At 32.9% G+C, this 22,502-nt stretch overlaps 1 protein-coding gene across 1 annotated transcript in view; it reads right to left on the reverse strand.

Moving 5' to 3' along the window:
• LOC106707917 overlaps nt 1–5,038 on the reverse strand; it is an 89,321-nt gene extending 84,283 nt beyond the window's left edge. The window contains exon 1 of the mRNA XM_045682152.1: nt 4,176–5,038. Coding sequence (XP_045538108.1) covers nt 4,176–4,326 — 151 coding nt within the window. The 5' untranslated portion in view covers nt 4,327–5,038. The remainder of the gene's footprint in view (nt 1–4,175) is intronic.
• Between the last annotated feature and the right edge of the window lie 17,464 nt (nt 5,039–22,502).

Genomic DNA, 22,502 nt, shown 5'->3' on the forward strand with positions numbered 1-22,502 from the left:
GACGTAGTACCAGTCGATTGAATTGTTACATCGGACAGAAGAGAACTGTACTGGTATTGTATACTACATTTCAGTTTAATATTCTACTAGCTATCGCCCGCGACTCCATCCACGCGGAATTAAAAAAAACTTAATAAGTAGCCTATGTGTTCTTCCAGACTATGTTCAACGTATGTGGCAAATTTCATTAAGATCCGTTTAGCCGTTCCGGAGATACCTTCTATTCATCCATCCATTTAAACATTCACATCTATCTATATATATAAAAGAAAGTCGTGTTAGTTACACTATTTATAACTCAAGAACGGCTTAATCGATTTGACTGAAAATTGGTGGGCAGGTAGCTTAGAACCAGGAAACGGACATTGGATAATTTGTACACCTTTTTCTATTTTTTATTCCGCGCGGACGGAGTCGCGGGTAAAAGCTAGTTTATAATAAATAGTAGTATGATGTCTTTTCCAACTGACTCAAAGGGTTTATATCAGTTTTATTAAGATCTATAGATCAAGGTCGAATTAAATTGAAATGTGGATGTATAAGAAACCTGTCTATGAAATTTTACATTTAGAAGACTGTAAGCACAGGTTAATTAAAAACAGAAAAGGTTGTATCAACACAACGTTTCAAAATAAATCCATAGACCATAAGTAATATTGGCACCCTGCGAAATGTGTAAAAATAATTTCTTATTTCCATTGAATTCATTTTTTTTATATCATAAGGTGGCAAACGAGCAAACGGCCTGGATTCGCCGCAATAGCGAGGCGACCGTTGCCCAAAGACATCCGCAAATGCAGATGCGCTGCCTACCTTTAATCAACGGAGAAGAGGACGCACAGAAAGAGGATATTTCTCTTTCCTATGCGTCCCCTCCTCCGCCAAATCCACTTCCCCTTCCCATCCTTTCCTAATAAGAAAAGGGCGGAAAGGAAAATAGGACTAAAATTAGGCCTCCGGTACCACACGACTCTCATCAGACGAAACGCGGAATTGCTTCCACTTGACGCCTGTCTTCTGTGTGGTCGTGGTATTTCACCGGTCAAGGCCAATTCGTGCACCCAACAAATATTGTTGTTGCGGGATCTACCACTATTAAATCATGTCAAGGGTTTAGCAAATTTTTAATTTTATTAGGTATAACTTTTTTATTTACGGTAGCAGATATTGAGAAACATGATTTAATTTTAAGTTCTACTAACTTATAGATAATTAATAACTTGTTTCATTTTGTAAAGTCTTTTCTGATAAGAATTTTAGAAGCTTTTGAGATTTTTGAATCTCGTGGTCCATTAAAATCTGGTGCGATGATTGTCAAGAATACAAAATTAAAACAGGTACATTATAAAAAGTTTAAATCTATTGTTCTTAAGTCAGAAAAGCATGAACTTAGAATCGATTTTATTTCGACTTTAAACGTAAACGTAAAAAAAAACTGTGTTCTTTAAAATCATTCAAGCGTCTCGATTTGTATCTGGTCAATTGACTATCGAATAAAAATTTAACTTACCTTTTATTGAAAAAAGTACGAAGACTAAATTATAACAAAGATTAAATATTAAAAATTATGATGTAACTCTAAAGTTAATAGAAATTAGTTTTGCTTTTTGATTTTAAATTCATGAAGTTCTTCGGCAAAAATTTAAAATATAATTGCACAACATTCAACAATTATTTCAATAACTTAACTTTGACAAGTTCTTTAGTTTTCTTATGTTACCGCTTATGTCTTTTATTGTTACAATTTTATGAATAAGTCTTATAAAAACATCATATCTTTACTTCAACTTTTTTATTTAAGTATATAAACATCACTATTGCAATTTCTTCCTTACTTAGAATGATATTTAAATAAATGGTCAACTTATGTTTTTTATTATTTTGTGCCTAAACTTCAATTAAATAGACTATTAGAAAAATATTAAAACACTTTTAAATAATATGTTTAATTAGATATTATCCTTTATTTACTTGTAATTTAATTTTGGAATTAAGTCAACGTAATAAATACTTGATACCTTATATTACCTTAAAGTTGATGTGAATCTGAGAACGCCACAAGTTTAAGTTGTAACTTGTCGTTTTCGATACTCGTATTATAAGAAAGGTCGTGCTAGAAATCACGATTTAGTCTAACTTTGAGTATGGTATAAAGTTCGTAAAAGATCAAGTTTTTATATTATATTCTATTTATTTAAGAGAATATTTTTTGTAACTTATATTAGTAGCTTGTAAGAAATTTTTTTTTTGAAAAAGATTTTTTTTTAGATTTTATCTTTCATTATTTCTCTTTTTAGAAAAAAGAAATCAATAGAATTCAGTGACTACTGACTAAGCTTCACAAAGTTTTAGTATAATAGCTTTATTAAGAAATTCTACTGCTGCTAGTTTATTTAAACATTTATGAAACATCTCACGTTTAAAAAACTTCCTTATTTTAAGTCACTTTTTTTTCTATTTTAAATTGAAAATTTTTAGCGCATATGTTTTACTACATTTTTTGTTTAAAAGTTAATGTAACAAAAGCTTGTTATTAAATAAAAGAACACCCTTTAATTCACGCGCTATAAAACCTTTTCAGTTCATTGTTTCAATCGGAACATGTTGCAACAAGTTCATAGTGAGCCAAACGGGTCGTGGTTCTAATATTAGCAGGCAAACGGCGAATGGCCCATTTCTGATTTGATCGATGCGTTTATTATGACATTCATTGACTTAGTTGAAGTTGGTTTAAATTTTTACATAAATATTAAAGCTCCAGCACAATTACAATGACTATTTTAAATCAAATGATTTCTACGTTAAAAAATCCATCTAAGTGTAATGTGTAATATTTTTAGAAAAAATCTTGTCAATAACGAAGATAAGTTGGGATTTTTTTTATTCATATTGAAGAAAAAGGCATTGTTTATTTAGATAAAATAATAAATTTATTTCACAATGCTCCCATATAAATCGGGACGAAAAGTTAAACACAATCCAGTTTATTTAGCGATTACATGTTTACTAATATGCAATTGTAAATTATAATAAGTAAAAAAAGTTTATAAAATATGCTTACAAGGCAAAAAATCACAAACATTTAAATGCAATATTTACATGTAAAAAAAGTTAGATCTACTTTAAAAATAATTCTATAATTTTCGGTTTATACAAATTAGGAAACATTTTTTATTTTCACTGAGATTTTTTTTTACATTTTATCGACAACAGAACAAAATTACAAAACAAATTACACATCACTATTATTTACAGTTCGCTAAATGATTTTTTTTTGTCACAATTAACAAATGAAAAACGTATTTGACCGTCCATAGAATTAAAATATCAAGATTTCGTAATATATTTTAACTAATATTTGGCGTCTAAACAAAAACTTTTAAATTATAAAACAAGAAATTATGACTATAGATATTTGGAACTAAAATATAATTTGAGATCCATACTTAATTGTTCCGTGATAAGTTTTAAATTAAATAAATGCTAGCAGTTAAGATAAATCTAGTTCGAATAATTGTAATAAATTAAACTAATGCGATAAAACAAAATAGGAGATCAAATGGAAACATAACTTAAATATTTAAACTTAACAACACTAAAATTGTGAATGTTAAAAAATCTAACATCAGCACTGTTTAGTTAGATACGAAATTATAGTCGTAAATTATGAAAAAAAAAAACTGATCGTGATTACATTTTTAAATTTAATATTAATGCATAAAAAATATTCGTAATAGTGAATGTGGCGTTTTGTCGAACTTCACTCAAATTTAAAATCAAAAAGCAAAATTCCGTTAAAGCGAACGCATTTGTTAGAATCGCAAAAAAAACAAATCGAATTGAACTGAATCGATTCGGCAATTCAATTCAATTCGATTTAACCACCATTTACAATTTAAGTGCAGTTTGACACAACATCCCATCCGGACAATTTTTGAAAATATACAAAACGGATGGACTTAAAAATATGTAACAATAGTCCAGGATCTGCTTAGCAGTATCGACGTTAACAATACTTATCTAGAAAAAAATCTTCTTTTTTTATCTTATCGTGTTGAAGAGAGACGACGCGAGAGACACTTTTAGGATGGCCACAACCATAACCAGGTTCACGATGTAGGTCGAATTGCATCTTAAGTGGTAAGGTGGTATATTAGGCTCCCGAGGGCACTCACCTCGCCGATTCTCCTGGACTTCTTGGCCAGGCTGTCGTGCGACCAAGATGTGGCAAAGAACCTCGTACAGCTCGGCTAGGAGCCGGTTCAGTCGCGAGAAGTTCTCCTCTGTCGCCTCTCTCTCGCTCGGCAGGTTGAATGCTATAGCCATCTTTGTCTCTCCGAACTTCTTTTTCTAGGAAACAAGCTGTGACTGATTGTCGTTTGTATACTATGAATATATTGATGTCTTCGTTCACCGCACTCGATTTTCGCGGTCTCCTCTGTTATTTAATCTAGTTTAATTTTCAATATTAAAATGATACGAATTTCAGAAGTTTGGCAAAGTTTATGATCAAAATTTTCCAACAGCACTTTAAAAAGTTCTCTTCGAAAAATAGTCTATAAAAAATGTCAGGAAATATTTTCTTCGTCCTCTCTGAGAATTCACTTTGACACAACAATGGCACTAGTATCTAAGTCGATGTCTTAATTTCTGATCGCTAAGAGTTCACAAATTCACAAAAAGTTTCGGCGCAAAAAACTCCGAGGCGAGCATTGTCCGTGAATCACTCGCAGGCCAGCGATAAACGTACGGTCGATGACACAATCGCTAACGCAGTATGCATCGTAGCGGATTCGATGTAAACAAACTGAAACTTCGCACAACTCGAAAGCGGGTCGGCTCACAATCGTACGTGCGGCCGGCGCGGAAGCGAAACGTGTAATAAGGGATAATACTTCGTGCACATCATTGCCTCGCTTCGAGGTCTCTGCGTGTGTGCGCGCGGTGCATAACGTATGAACACTCGCACACATGCGCGCCCCATTTGATTATAAATAGTTGAACGATCGGTAGCACGTTCCCTTCGCACTCCACTACTACAATCAACGGCACACTGCCCCGTCTCCTTCCATCGCATACTCGATCACATTATCCATCCTATTTTAAACAGGTTACATCATTATGAAAGGGAGCGTACGAAAATATACTCTTTCCTCTTCTTATGCACTGTTGAAATGCTTTGAAAAAAGGGAAGAAGAGTTTGCGCGAACTCTTACTTCGACATGAGAAAGCGCGGCAAAGTAAATTGGCCAATCGGGTGGCGAATTTAGTATGGGGTGAGGTGACGTAAGAACGGAGGAGCAGTCGCATGGGGTTGTTAAACGGAAAGCGTTCACTCGGTTTTGGACCTGCGAGGCGGCATTACTCAAGTATTCCGCGTAATACGACGACGTAACTCTTTGTTTGGATACGCGCACGTGAATTTACGTTTAGTACTAACATCAGGCAGTTAACTTAGTGAGCTGGTTTTAGCATTAAAATCAGACGTAACTGCGTCGGAGGCGTGTGGTTTATTGCGGTGATTTTGTAATAGATTGCGTTCGCGTATAAAAAAGTATTTTACTGCGCGCGGTTTCGCCGTTAGCGTTTTGTGCAACTTAAATGTGTTCTTTTGGGTTTATCGACTTTTAGGGCCGAGTGGAAAGCTTTGTTTAGTCATTAAATACGGGTTGTAAAATTGTTTGGCAATATCGAACTAAAATAATTTTAACGACTATCGGTTAATTTATGTAGTAATTGGTATCGATGTTTACTCTTAAATAAATGTTTACATTTGTCCAAAATTTAAGTTGGCATTAAGTAATTCATACGTCAAAAGCGAAAAACTTTTTCAGGCACCAGGTATGAAAATATGAAAATTTTATGCTTTTCAGGAATTATTAAATGCTGAACCTAAATGGATATAATATAATTTGTAAGTATACACGAAAGAAAATCTAAAATAAAAATCACAACTTTGAAATACATTTTTTATTAAGACAAAATAAGAAGGTATGTAAAATAAATAATAATTACTAGTAAATTACTACGCAAAAAGATTTACTTCATATTTAAAAATCACCAGGCCCAAAGCCGACTTACTAGATTTTTGAGCAAAACACATTTCGTTGTTAAGTTACAATTACCACCTGATTTTGGTAAATACATCACATTTGATAAAACACCTGATCTTACTTAGAAAAGATAATCTATATCGAAACATTGTTTCAAATTGCAAACCTAAGTTTTAACTAAGTTACACATTCAATTTCTCTAGTAATATTAATAACTCGAGTCTACATTCTATTTATTATGGAATATGTAATAGTGGATAACTTAATTACAACTTAATACTTTTCAAGTTGCAATTAAGTTATCTTCTCATCCAATATTACTATCTTCGGTAATAAAGACATGCACTTAATTCCATCGACAATATTCTATAGTTCTGCAAAATATTATAGGAATTAACAATTTTAAAAGACAAGTAATATCATTTTAATTAATACTGCACATTTAATTTGAAGTGTTTTTCTGAATATAGTACTGTTTCTATTTTGTAATTAATCTAAACTAGACAAAACCAGTTACAACCACTTCGTAAAGACCCGCAATATTCAGTAATAATCGTTGTTGTTATGTTTAAAATTATCACGTTCATCTGGCATCTGTAGTTTGGTCGCTTTATCCGATATATTTTAAGCGGGTTCTACTGTATTCAAAGGAGGTTTTATTCGAAACAATATTGAGCCTCGTTCAAGTTCAAACCTGCTTGGCGCGACGCTCACCGAGTGGAAAGTAGGTCGCCGTAATGATGAGTAAGCAGAGTAAAAAAAAATATAACAATTACAATACAGTCACGATTTTTATAGCTGTCAAAGCGTATACTATAAGATTTTTTTTAAAGCTTGCTGTATGAGAAAATGAGCAGTTCAATTTGTTGTAAACAAAGTTAACCTACAGATATGTTACCAGTTTTATAGGTCAGAAAAGTATTGTTGTTTGAAAAAAAAATTAAGGTCAAGAAAAATATAAAAAAGGACATAATGCTAGGATATTTTATCTACTTAATAAACGAGTTCCAATTACTAAAAATAAAAATAGTATTTATAATAACTCTTTTTTTTGTCAATAGATGGCGTTAATAGTCACCGGCGACGTTTTAAAATTTTATGCATCACAAATTCTATCCAAGTTCAAAAATTTTGCTTTCGATAAAAGTGCTTTAGAATATCTACTTAAAGCGAAATGAGATAATTGGGAAATAACATAAATATATTTATACGTTCACTTTGATTTCTTTTAACCTAAAATCCTAATCTCGAAATCTACCCCAATATATTCAATGCTTCGTGTTAGTAACAATATCTGTAGACATGACCACAAAGTCACCCAAAAATCACTTAAAAGAAAACTGTACTTTGACCTCATCGCAAACCCAAATCGGTGACGGGTAACGATAATTCGAAACGATATCGTGGTGTCGACTTACAAAGGCTACCGGGCGATCGCTTCGAGAAAAAACAACAAAATAACACCGCTGTCTGCGCTGTTCAGGCCGGCTTATAAAAAGCGGCACGGTATTGTCAGCGTGGTGGCTACCGCGATTTCACGCCCTCAGCCCCATCCTGATTACCCTTTGTCAATTTCTTATATCCGATGACAACCACTTACTTGAAGAATATAATTTTGATATTATACTTCAACAGCGTAAAGTTCTTCAATTTATATTTGCTATCTTACTAAAAATACTAATAAATGGATATTTGGCAGAAGCTACCTCAGACACGGGTCAATGGATCTTGAAGAATTTTGGCACAGATGTAGAACATAATCTGAAAGAACATGTATGGTACTTATATTAAGTTATTTTTCTTAATTCTACGCGTAAGTAAACGTAATATTGAAATACGTAATATTGTATATTATGTAACAATAATTTGTCTATGTGTTCTTCCAGACTATGTTCTACATACACATATGTGCCTTTCAACGAGATCCGTTGACCCGTTCCGGTGATACCTTCAAAAAACATCCATCGATCTAAGCATTCGCATTTATAATATTAGTAAGATAACAGTAATATTGTTTCAATTTATTTCTTAGCGTTGTATTAACATGGCAGTCAATTTATTCCTTTTACTGATTACTAAAGGGACAATGAATTGTGAATAAATTAAATAGTTTTTTGCATACAAATACTTTTAGGCAATAAAGCGGTGCTGATATCATCGAATCGTCGTACAGCATACGAATAGTTCATAAGTGTTTACTTTGTCATACATTTTGTATTGAAAGTATTGACTATGTTTTTAAAAATAAATGGTATCAGTTTCTCAATTATTTTGTGTCTTTTGTTTTCTACTGTCGTAATTAGTTTCATTTTCTTCAGTAATTATATTTTTTGTTCCCGATGACAGTTTATTTACTAATATTATTATATTAGGTTTAGGAATAATTTATTACAAAGACATCTCTAAAAATAGAAAAAGTTCTAGGTCATAGTCGAACATGGATAAGCGAGTGTCCAAGGGAACTCAATATCTTTCACCTTTATAAAGGTTTACCTAGGTTACTCTCTTGCTTATCCAGGTTCGATTTTATTAACAAACATTAACAGCAGAACTCTTTGTCGCATAAACAACAGTTATAAATTTTTTGATAGTCAATTTTTAGTTTTAGCTTGCAGTAACTAAAAGAACTATGCATTTCCACAACGAAATACCCATAGAAAAATATATTTTGTTCTCATTTTGAGAAAGGAAATGGTATTAATTTCATTATGTATCTATACATGTGTTTTCGCAGTGAAAACCTACTTTAATATGAGGCGCATAATAGGCATAAATTATAAACATGTTTTGTTAATTTTACGTACGTCAGAATGTAAAATGGATTAATAAGCCTACGCCGAGTTGTCAATTTAACAAGGCAGATGCGCACACTAGACAAATTTATGGCTTTCAGCCATTATCATAATATTATCATACAATATTCATGTTGATTTCAGTAAAACGGAATGCGAAATATGTTGAAAGCATATTTTAATGATGCAACACTTCGAGTTTAATTAACGTTTCGATACGAAAAATCAGCTTCCATCCGTATGACTACGAAAGTCATGAATTTATCATATTAGCTGTGCCTGCGATTTCGTCCACGTGTAGTACTGTCGTAAGGTAGCATTTTAATTATTTAGGCAAATTAATTAACTTACACTGATATCACGACATATGTAAGCAAAATATTCACATAATCCTATTGTATTCCCATACAAACTTTCATCCCCTATCCATATTGTTGTTTTACTCTTAAGGGTAACGTTTTTTACAAATTTTAAATGTTATATTTATTTAAATCCAGCCTATAATTTACAGCCTAAAATTAAGTTTCTATCTCTTTACTGGTAAAAATAACAATATTCCGTAATACTCGTACTTTTCTTCCTACCTTGGAACCACTTACAATCCGTTTTTTGCATTAAATAGTAGCCTATGTCCTTTCTAAGGCTCTAGACTATCTGTGTACCAAATATCATTTAAATCGGATCTGTAGCTTTGGCTTGAAAGCGCGACAAACAGATATGTGTGAAATCAACCAACCCGCACATGGCCAGCGTGGTTGACTATGGTCTAGTTTCCCCTAACTAAGGATAGGCTCCGAGTCCCTCAGTGGGGACGTATAGCGAGCTGATATGATGATGATTTAAACATTTGCCATAATACAAAATAAAGATAAATTATTTGGTCTATTATAAAGTTTATATCAGAGATAAAAAAAGCTTCGCATTTTAATGTGAAACCATTCCGATCATAAAATCACCTTCAATACAATAAAATGAATTTGCATTTTAAACATTGCGTAAGTTAAACCTGCTCTGTATTTGATATAAAGTTCGTAGGCTTAAAAAACTATTATAAAACGACCAGGGATCAAACAGAATGAAAGCTGACGAGACGGGATACAATATGGTCAGCTTTTCAATATGGCGACCGTATAAATCTGTATTTTATTAGTTTTTGTGCAAATATATATTTTAGGTAACGTACGACCATGTTGGTTATAACTATAACAGTGCAAAACTTACCTAATTAGAGTATAAAAATAAATATCTGGTACCTAGAGCGTCAGTGGCTCAGGGGTTAAGCACTTGACTTGCAATCTGCAGGGCTTGGGTTCGAATCCCGCAGTGTACCAATGTGTTTTGCGATTTTCGATTTACATATGTACATTTATCCGACGTTACGTTACGTTACGTTACGGTGAAGGCAAACATCGTGACGCAACCTAAACATATCTGAGAAGAAATTCAATGATATGTGTGAAGTCAACCCGCACTGGGTCAGCGTGGTTGACTATAGCCTAGTCACCCTTAACGGGACGTCTTATGGGGACGTATAGAGAGCTGTGATGATAAACTGGTATCTAATAAAAATAATGAAGAAATCCAACTGACTTCTTTTCAAAAATACTCGGAGATAATAAGAATCAAAGTTATAAAACAGGCAGTCAGGAAAAATTCTGAGCTTAATTTGAGTAGGTTAAATGTTAATATGAACTCAGGACGTCAACTTACGAAACAGTCACAAAGTTTTACAAATGAATTTTTAAATAAGAAAGACGCCTTGATAGTGCCACTGTGACGCCTCCAGATGATGGAACCGAAACAGATAAAAGCATGAAAGATGGTTAGGAATACCGAGTATATAGAGGATAAATAAATTTTATCGACAGACACAAAATGCAAACGAAAAAAAAATACAACACGTTGTATGAATTGGTACCAGTTTGGGATATAGCCTGGATGTTGTTAATAAATGGCAATACGAGTGATGCGCGCAGATTAGTGTAGCCATGGCCAGTGAAATGTTCAATATACGATACTTTAATATCACATAGAGTTGTTTACACCACTATAGTTTATAGTAGAGCAATGGAAGTATGTAGACTTTAACCTGAAGTCATAATTAGTTCATAACACCTTCTGTTTTTCATTTGTTTAAATCATGAATCTAAGTTATCTTACCATTTTGTTTGATAATAGACAGAGTAGATTTAATTTTAACCCAAGACTCTACCGATGTCTACTTTTTAGTTAAGAAATTTTATGAGGTTATTGATGAAATGTTACAAAGTTCTTTAATTTAACTTTTAAAAATCTTACTAATATTATAAATGTTTAGATTAATGGATGTTTGTTTGAAGGTATCTCCGAAACGGCTGAAAAGATCTTGATAAAATTTGCCACAGGTGTAGAACATAGTCTGGAAGAACACATAACACATATCTCTCTAATAAAAGTAAGACCGAGTAACTAAGTAAAGTTCTATTGCAATATCAGCGAAAGTAAATAATAGGAATATTTTTAACAGCTCTATATGATATACATTTAATCCATCGCGCCGGAGTTATGGCGGTAGATTGTGTCGTTTTCGCGCCACCTGTTATTTCGCGAATCCGTATTATTTACCACGCGTGGACTGTGGACTTTCATTAAAGCCGAGACTCCGTTACACTGGATTGCGTTCGAAAGCCATGGGAATTTAATGGAGAAATCTTGTACTGACCATAAAAGAGCGAATGTTTGTCGCTTTAAAATATAAAGGATATTGTTTTAAAATTTAATTAATTTTGTAATTACCTCTCTTATAATGAATATACGAATCCTATTTTAACTTACACATTAGTCAGTTTATTCTATCTACGAGTAAAACAGGTTAAAAACAGTTTGTTTACTTTAAATGATTACTTATCATTAACTTTATTTTAAGGGTGCAATAAACTATTAAAAGATCTAAGGTTTCATTAAGAAGCACAAAAACTACCGTCCACAGCTGAGATATACAAAAAATTGTAAACATCTTATTCTGACCGTCCCGACACATTGTGGACAGGAGATAAACTAGGGTAAATGGTACAAATATTGACAAACAAAAAACGAAATTTAAAAAAAGTGGACCAGTAGATCAACTTGTAAGCTTCTACAATCTACATTTTATTTGAAAATATTACAGATATAGGGTTACCGACTAGAAACCCTACTCTGCAGGACGGAATGGTACTAACAAGTGCTTTCTAAGCCAATCTAAAGTAGTTTGGATTCCCGAACTCTTTCACTGTTCATTTTTCCGGTTTCACAGTTTTACGTCTATATTTTTTTAGTGATGAAGGGTATTCTTACTAATATCATAAATACGAATGTTTAGATGGATGGATGGATGTATGTTTGAAGGTATCTCCAGAACGACTTAACGGATCATGATGAAATTTGGCATAGATGTAGAGTATAGACTGGAAGAACACATAGGCTACTTATTAAGTTTTTTCTTAATTCCGCGGGGACGGAGTCGCGGGCAACAACTAGTGATACATATAAATTAAATGGTAAGAACCCTAAAACGCTTGCGAGGATAACGCAGATGATTTTTAGATGATAAAACAACATAATCTGACATTTCTTCACTATTACGAGTATTTACCAGTCGTTTACCTCAAAACTAATAACCAAGCCACACAATAGAAAACTGATGTACAAAAACAAACTTGTTGGACGGTGATTAAAAAAACACAAAGTCGAAAAAATTGAAAGTTCGTAAAACCATTAACAGATAAGAGCCGATCCATTAGAGTGTGTAGATAAAGGAAATTACCAAGTTATTGGTCGTTTACAAACCGGAATAAGCAATGCGTAATATGCTGGCAGTTTACAATGTTGTATTTTATACAATATTTTCACTTTCATTGTTTGAAATACATTGTGAAATATAAAAGGAATATTAAATGTATAAAAAAAATACACGTATGTTTTACTATTATTATGTCCTTTCAAAGATAAAGTAAGGGATGGTATTATGTGTTAATAGACATCACTACAGTCGAAAATGACAGTAAAGAAATGAAACAAAGCTTTTAATATTCCTTCAAAAAAGTTATCGAATTCCGAATAATATGATATTTACAATATGCCAGCAAATACTGCGGGCACAGTTTTATGACAACTAAAGCCGAAAACCGGTTAGGACCGGTTACAAAACAAAGGAATCCGCTCGAGGCAGTTAAACTGAATCTAGGTTGATTGAATGACGGTTAAGTGTTATCCAGCGATCTAGGGCTTTAGGGCTTGTTTATACAAACCAGCCTCGATGCTGGAGATTCAGTCATTTTATGTCCTTTGAAAACATTTGTTTGTTCGAGGGCACATTGATTTATCTACGTCGTATTTGAAATCTATTTTTAGTCCTAATTTGCTTCTAATAGATTTTGAATTTAGTGTTTATATGAGACTAGCTGTCGCCTGCAACTCCGTCCGCGCGGAATTAAAGAAAAAAATAAGTAGCTTATGTGTTCTTTCAGACTATGTTCTATGTCTGTGACAAATTACATCAAGATCCATTGAGCCGTTCTGAAGATACCTTCAAACAAACATCCATCCATCCATTAGCATGTATAATATTAGTAAGATTATTTATTTTAAGCCGATATATATCAATATACATTAGTGAATCGACGACGAAATATTCGTACATAATTTTTGTCACGGTGATGACAAATTCGATAAACTTTTTGGTGTAATATGATCACAACTTCTTTTCGCACTTTCTGTCATAATTTGGGTTGACATTTTTAGTAACACATTTTTTTTATTTAAATACTACTTGATAGTATTGGTCTATACTTTCAATTCAATGACAAATAGCATAAAACACTTGTATAATCTATTAAGGAACTTAATCACAAAATTGCTCGTAATTGTCCCAAGTGGGAGCGACCGGAGCGGTTGTGACTTACGATGTTTACACAGCTGAGTCGCTTTGTATCGCCTCAGATTAGGCCTTACTTTTTTCTTTCTATCCTCAATCCGCGTGGGAGTGGTTTGACACCATCAACTTGCTTCTATTTATTATTAAAAACAAATGATTGTCGATGAAATATCAATGGTTGCATAGTGTTTTGTTTTTTTTTTACGTACAAGTGTTCCTGTAAACCGAACCGTTTTTTTTAATTACAGTAAATCTGGTTTAGTAATTTAAGTTTCAACTTCATCTATAATAACAAATCTCAGAAGAATTACAATTCAGACTCTCACGCCAATTATCTATTGCTTACCATTTATAGGTATGCTCTTATGTTTTACGTGCTCTTAATAGAGTATTCTTATCTGAGTCCCTTTGATATTTACCGATTGTACACAAACATTTGTATTTACTTGTACAAGATCACTTTAAAGTTAAAACTTGATAGAATAACAATAGCCACAAGAGTAAGTTACAAAAATAACTTTCCTTTCAAATAAACACTTTGCCCGAACGTGTACGAACTTCTACACAAACATAAAAGCTCTCGTATCGAGCCTGAACACGTGCAGTCACGACAAAGGTCTCATTGCAAAAACTTTTAGGTAGGTCAGGATCTACTTACATTTTAAAAATACGATTACCAACCGTATTCCAAAGAGACAAAGTCTATTTTATATGTGATATAAATAAATCTACCTGTTGTGCAAAAGGGTGGTTTCTATTCGAAAGTGCAAAAAAAGTTGGGCCAAATTGCCTTTGTCGAGGCTTCACAGTGAATTGATTAGTTTTTTGTTATCGGGTCTGTCGTACTATATTACTTTGTCGTGGAATGTACTAGTTTTGTACAGTTTTAACTGGTTATGTGTAAGGAATCACAACTTAGCTAAGTTTTTGCTAAGACCATCGTGCTTTTAAGTTTCCTACTTACGTTCATAGTTTAGCATTGCTAATTCTCACTCTGTCTTCTATTGACCTAAGTCAGAATGAATAATAATAATAATTGATCTTAAAAGTAGGTAATTTGGCCATGGAGGCGTCTGAGATAACAGTTCATTTTGGAAAAGGGGTCACTTGTCCAAAATAGTTTAGGGATCCCTATTTTAGATAATACTAGCTGTCGCCCGTAATTCCGTACGCGCGGAATTAAATAAAACCTTAATAAGTAGCCCATATGTTTTTCCAAACTATGTTCTACTTCTGTGCCTTTCATCACGACCCAGTAAGTGGTTCTGGAGATACCTTCTAACAAACATCGATCCATACATCCTTTTAACTTTCGCATTTGTAATATTAGCAAGATTATATGTTTAATTACTTTTAAATAAACATCAGCTACGTTATAAATGTTATTTTTTACAGTTATTACGACACTAGCATACAAATATAATGTTCGTAAGAAACGGGATTCTTACCACGATTAGGCTGTTTGAGCTCCCGATATTTCGGCACAGTTGCATGCGCCATGTTCACGGGTAGACTGGTGTTGTGCGGTAGTGTAAAAAATGTTAAAGATAGCCGTATCGGTCTACCTTCTTCCTGATAAGTAAGAATCCCGTTTCTTACGAACATTATATTAGTAAAAACCACGAAAGTTTGAAGTTATATACTAGCATACAAAATTACAAATATATTTATAACTTGCGTCTTTGCGGAAAATTTTCATCAAATATATTTGTTTGATAGCAATTGCTATAAACATTGACTTTAAACTTGTATTTAGTTTGAAAATTGCTCAATCAATGCAAAATTTCCAAGTATCCAGAAAGTGAAATCAAAATGACACTAATTACATATATTCATCATGATTTTAATCGACGATAATTGCTTAAGAGCAAACACTGTACAATTGGCGAGGTTTAAACAGTGACAAATTTCGGTGCCGAAAAAATCACTTATGCTTGCCATGGTCATCATTTTTTTGAGTCCGTACGTGTCTGTACATATTATGTGAATTTTATTGAGTTCTGCTTTCTTTATAGAATAGTTGTCGCCCGCGACTCCGTCTCCGGATTAAAAAAATATCGTAAGTAGCCTATGTGTTCTTCCAGACTATGTTTTATATCTATGACAAATTTCATGAAGATCCATGCAGCCGTTCTGGAGATACCTTCAAACAAACATCTAAACATTCACATTTATAATATTAGTAAGAAGTAAGATTTTATCATAGCAAAGTATACTAAATTTTTTTACGGAATATTCAAATTAATCAAGAGATTAAATTTAAATATTATTATTAATTTAATTTATTATTAATTTAAAATACAATAAGTCAACTTTATATAATGAAATTAAAAGCATTAAATCGGTTTTTATTGTTTTTTATTTATAATGCTTGATTTCCCGATGTTACGGGCAATTTTCAACTAAGCTTCGAATATCTCTCAACTATACTTTCTCAATTTATATTTAAACTATTTTCTTCATCATAGTATTTAAAAAAAAAACACAAAAATCTTACTCAACCTAAAATTATTCATAATCTGTACACGCACTAATGTAAGTTTCGCATGTCCGTCCTCAGACGGGCGCTAAAATAACGTACGACGATTTAACAAAATTTATTGAATCACCCTCAGCTATACTTTATTATGGTCTTCTAAATATGATCATGTTTCTGTAACATACATAGGCATTTGAGTGCAATGAAAAAAGGAAGAAAGAAGGAAAGAAAGAAAGAAATAAAGAAAGAAAGAAAAAAAAGAAAGAAAGAAACACAAAGAAACAAAGAAATAAAGAAAGAAACTAAGAAAGAAGCAAAGAAAGAAAGAAAGAAAGAAAGAAAGAAAGAAAGAAAGAAAGAAAGAAAGAAAGAAACAAAGAAACAAAGAAAGAAAGAAACAAACAAACAAGCAAACAAACAAAGAAAAAACATTTATTGCCACTCAAAAAGAAAGAAAAAACAAAACTAGTATCATTGATAAATACTTCTTCATGTCGTAGTTGACACATAAACTATTTATTAACAAAACCAATGATCGCCTGCAACTCTGTCTGCGTGGCATTAAAAAAACTTAATAAGTAGCCTATGTGTTCTTCCAAACTATGTTCTACATCTGTGACAAATTTCATCAAGATCCGTTGAGCCGTTCCGGAGATACATACAAACAAACATCCATCCATCCAAACATTCGCATGTATAATATTAGTAAGATTACTTCACCAATATAAGAAGTTGTTACAATGTTGACATACCACATCTCGCACTCTATTCGCGCCTAAATCTATCGTTGTTTTATTTTTATTTTATTTTTTTACTTGATTAGGTGACGGTATTCTCGGTGGCCAGTAATTATATATACATTGATATAAATGAACTTTTATTTTAAATAAATAACCTAATTAATATAAAATGATTTATAACTCTTGCGCTTACTTTATTAGCGCCATCTGTTAATCGAATTACTAACTAACCAAACATTAAGAAATAAAAACCAATAACCACTATGGACATTATGTCTCCAAACCCAGATTTAATTCTTAATTCTAGGCGTTTATGAAGAAAAACATGGATATTATCGGTGTTCTGTAAACTATAGAGGAAGCATGGACTTCAACAATTACAGTTAAACCTGTTTTCAAATCAATAATAACGAACATTAGAGGTAATGCTTCCTAAACAGGATATGGCTTCGTATTTATCTAATGGCACCTAAATGACTCGTTAGGCGCACGAAAGTATAATAAAATCTATTGAAAGACAGCGTGACCTCACATCCGGTCATAAGCAAGTGCCCGCTAACCGCAGATATTGTTTGTTAAAATTACTCTTTTACCAACTATGATTAAAATCAGATCTATATTATGACAGAAGCAAGCCAATCACTTCTTTTATATGATAAGGGAGACAAGAAGCAGTGGGAAGAATAGTGTTAAGAGATCACTGACGCCTATGGACAATCACAACACTACAGGAACTACTGATGCGTTGTTAGCCTTTGAGAACGATCCACGTTCAGTTCTTTAACAACCCTAAGTAATTTAAGAAACACCTTTATTTAACTAAACTAATTGAGATACTTGTCCCAGAAATAATCGTCTTCTTTATTTAAAAAGAGAATGAATAGAAGCCGTTATTTTACGGTTTTCCTAATTTATTAATACTTCTTCTTCTTCTCAGCCACGTAACGCCCACTGTTGCGCATATACCTCGCCCAACGATCGCCACTATGATCGGTCCTGTGCAAACCGCATCCGCAACCGGATACTCCCACAACCTAAATATTATAAATACTATTGAAATTATTTTAATTAATAAACGAAATTTAAATTATATCTATGAATACTATAAATAACTTATATGAATTAAGTAGCGCGTATAAATATTATTTAGTTAATAATGATATCGCATGGGAGGTTCAATTATGTTGACATCGTTAATCTAATGATCCGTGGTCTTTTAGTTATGGATTCATTTGGATTTTCCCAGGCATGGACTGAGGGTAAAAACCGTTATATTTTTGACATATAAAACATGTTCCTAAATAATTGATTTTTTTCTTACGGTTTATTTTATTTTGAATCTGATAAAAAAAATTTCATTGTAACATTTGGAATAAGTGATATATTTATTTTATAATTACTAAGATAATTTAACGCCAAATTAATATGTCGTATGATCTGTAAAGTGGTCAATAACTAGAACATGTTCCCATTTGTTAAATGTACAAAGTAAAAGAGATATACTGACTCTACTCTCTTACTTAGTTCCACTAAGTCGGTATTAATAAACCATCACACAATAAGTTAACTTTAAACCACCGCAGTTACGATGTTTAAACCTGACAATTATAACCGAGCTGTTCTTTGGACATTGTTTATTGCCTTAAGTTTGACGTATAGTGTACACACCGCTTTATTTTTAACTTTATGTGTTTTTACAGCAGTTACAGTATTATGTGGATTTTAGAAGTGCAGTTGTTGACAAAAGTGACGCATGTTGAAGGCAAAAAGTACCTTTATAATATTGATGGTAGTTTGAATTTGTTTACTTTCACAGTTACACTGCGGGGATATGGTAAAAATTATTGCTATCTCTGTCTTTTCAAAGAAAATGAAAGGGATGACAACAAATTATTCAATTTGGACCGTGGATACCCACAGTTATTTTTGTAAAGGTTTGATAACTTTTTATAGAAGAGGCAAACGAGTAAATCGCCTTATATTAGTTGATCTAACGGCCATGGATATCCGCAACAGCTAAAGAACCGCAGCGTTAGTTAGTAAAATGTGAGTTATTTCATTAAATAATTTATTAATCCGACTAAAAATTACTTAAGCATAAAAATATTGTGATATAAAATTACCTTTCTCGTATGTTCTTTATTCGTATACATATCAATATCTCCTACGAATAAGGGTCAATGTGCAAATTGACATATTTTCAGGAGAGGCTCACAAAGTTTCAAACGTATAGGAAAATAGACCGCATAGGCACGTTTACTTCAGCGAAAAAATAACATTTATACCTGTAAATGTGTATTTTGTTAACTAAACTAAGAGGTAGCTTTTAACACAAAAAAGTAAAAAACATCAATTTGTTACTTTGAACCTTATACGAGTACATAGGTCCCATCGATATATTCCTTCTTAAAATGTCATGTCAAGAGGTTAACATTCGTAAAACCTTATATATCATTCACGAAAAATGAAAATGAATTCGCTAACCAAAATAAAGACTTTAATGTGAGGTAATCAACACGAGACACTAAACATTTTATGGTATATACAGTTATCGCTTCGTATAATTAAAACCATTGTCTTGAGGCAACGAAAATTACGTTCTCCATAAATTGTAAAGCCGGGGCGTCGTTTAAGACGGCATATTTTAAAATAGTACCATAAAAAAACATCCCGTAATATTGCACCATTAAAATTGACCCCTCAAGAATGACGTGACGCGAGAGATGGTGTTAATTTTAAACCAAATTGTTAGGTTCGTGACGGGTCAAGTTATAATAGTTGTTTGAGTACCAAAAAAACATGGGTATCATTGATCTGGCTTCCTCAGTAACGTGACGTTGTTAAATATTTTATTGGTAGTTAAAGACAGTTTATTATTCGATTTCGAGTTTAGGATAATAGGTGAAATCTCTCGGGTGACAAAGATGACATTTTTAACTTTGTTTTTCTTTTTAGCAACAAGAGTTAAAGCGACCATGCTTAGTAAGCTACCTAATACATGTTGAAAATTACTTACTAAGTGCGCATCTTAGCGTACATTTCTGCTACTTAATCTATACTTAGTGTAGCCACTTAATGATTACGGTTGTTAGTGGCCAGAATATGTTAACTTTATAAACATTTAAATTTAAAAAATAAATTTTACAAAGGTAGACTTTTCCCTGCCATATCTACGAGTAGTTAACAGTGGTAGATCCCGCAACAACAATATTTGTTGGGTGCACGAAAGGGCCGGGTCGACCGGTGCAATACCACGACCAAACAGATGACTGGCGTGAAGTGGAAGCAATTCCGCGTTTCGTCTGATGAGTGTGGTCCCAGAGGACTAATTTTAGTCCTCTTTCTCTTCTCACCCTTTTCCTATTAGGAAAGGATGGGAAGGGGAAGTGGATTTGGCGGAAGAGGGGACACAAAGGAAGGGGAAATATTCTCTTTCTGTGCGTCCCCTTCTCCGTTGATTAAAGGTAGGCAACGCGTTTGCATTTGCGGACGTCTATGGGCAACGGTTACCTTGCTATTTCGGCGAATTCAGGTGGCCGTTTGCTCGTTTGCCACCTTTTGATATTAAAAAAAAGCTAGGTATTATTCCTACAAAATACTCAACTAATCAGACTAAATAACATAATTGTCTATACCTAATTAAGAACTCTTATAAAGCAACAATAATAAAATGTGAATATATAAAAACAAACAAACATAAAGGCAGTCACGGGAGCCGTTCAGTAGCTTAACAACGTAATAACTAACGTTTAATTTGTTGGTATTTCCCTTTCTATGCGGAGATTGATTTTAAAGCCGATTGGATTTACAACGCGGCCATCTTTAACCTCTGGAGAGTAAAGGCATTCTAGTGAAGTTTATGACATATTTAATATGGTTTCCTCTAAAATAGGAAGTATTAATAAATCAAACAGCTAGAAAGTAAATTAAGATGAGTTTTAAATGTGGACAGAAATAATGTGAACTTTATTTTTTCTTAATATTAATATCTATATTAATTTAATACATTTTATGAATAAAATTATAACGAAAAATAGTATACCACCGGCTGCTGAATCCCACGACTCAAGCAACCAGTGGTGAGGAATACAGAGACAGGAACCTCCTCACTATGCGCGCGGTTTCTAAAATAACTGCCTTTTGTATCAGGCCCGAGAGCTTCTTAAGATAATAAATAATTATTATTATTATCAAATTCACTGTAAGAATCAACGGGACACATATCTTTCTTTTATTTGTTTTTCTTATCTTTCATCAATTTAAAGCCACGGTATTTTTTGTATTATTGAAGTTGATCATAAAATTTAAGTTTACAAAATTTATCTTTTGCCAACTTTACTTACAAATATGATATAGAACGTGCAAAAGATAATTGCCAATAAATCCAACTAATATATCTAAGCATTATCTAATCTGCATTCTAATTTCAAACATCAGACAAAGACAATAGACTGAAGCTAGGAACCTTGGCAATATAATTAGAACAAGTCAACAGAAACAGTAGCGAAGGGAACACTTTATGCGTTTAGGTACTTTGTTAACACTAACAAATTGGATTGAAATGTTTAAGTGGGCAATAATTAAATGACTGTCGTACTTATTAAGTGGTAACTAAGGGTGGTCCTTAGCGTAGATTTAATATTACAAATATACACTATTGGCTCATTTAAGTAACCATCGTATGATTGACTGTGAATTTCAACTGCCAAAAGACCCGAATATAGCGTTGAAAGGCGTCCGGATAAAGCTGGACATAGGTAGGCTTTTTGATTGCGTGTCCGGCCAAAATAAACGGTTTTCCGGCTTTTGTTAGACTTTTACATTTCCCAAACGAGAGTGTACCTATTAATACTGAGACAAAATCCTAAATAATATAGGGTATCCGACCTTTCGACCCAAATCGGTGCCCACGATACAGGCTATGCCTAGTGTGGGCATCACAAGATTACCCTAAATACCATAAATGGTAACTTAATATCAAGATTAATTATGTGTAATTTTATGTTAGTATAAGGTTATTATTTTTTGGTTTAATCTTTTTTGTGTTAATAAATAAACTTTCTTCTTCTTTACTTTCAAATGTCCGGCCAAACTGGCTGGTCTGTCTGGCTAGTTGGTTTGGCGACCTGGCAACCCTACCCGAATAAGACCATATCGTTGTCTCTGTTTTTTTTAAAGAATATGACAGGGATGACTATGTTTTTGTGCTTGTTTTGCCAATGGATCATATGTAACTGTTTCCTTACAGTTACGTCTTAATTATACGAACTTCACGCTTGAGTCGTTTGCAGGTCTGAACTTGACCCAGCGATGTAGACAGGAAAAAAACGAGCGAATCTTTGCTTATTGTGTTTAATTACTAACTGCTATTATGCATTTAAATTGAACTTTACACCTCAGTAATAGAAGCTAAATTCGTTAAACAGGAACTGTAGCAAACTTCCTATTGCGTTTTTGATTCATGCATACCAGAACACGCGATGTATGTTCCGTATTTTAGTGTTCATCTTAAAAAGAGTTATCAAATTTAAACAACATTTAAAG

Source organism: Papilio machaon, chromosome 18 (genome assembly GCF_912999745.1).
Source record: "Papilio machaon chromosome 18, ilPapMach1.1, whole genome shotgun sequence".
Taxonomy (NCBI): Eukaryota; Metazoa; Arthropoda; class Insecta; order Lepidoptera; family Papilionidae; genus Papilio; species Papilio machaon.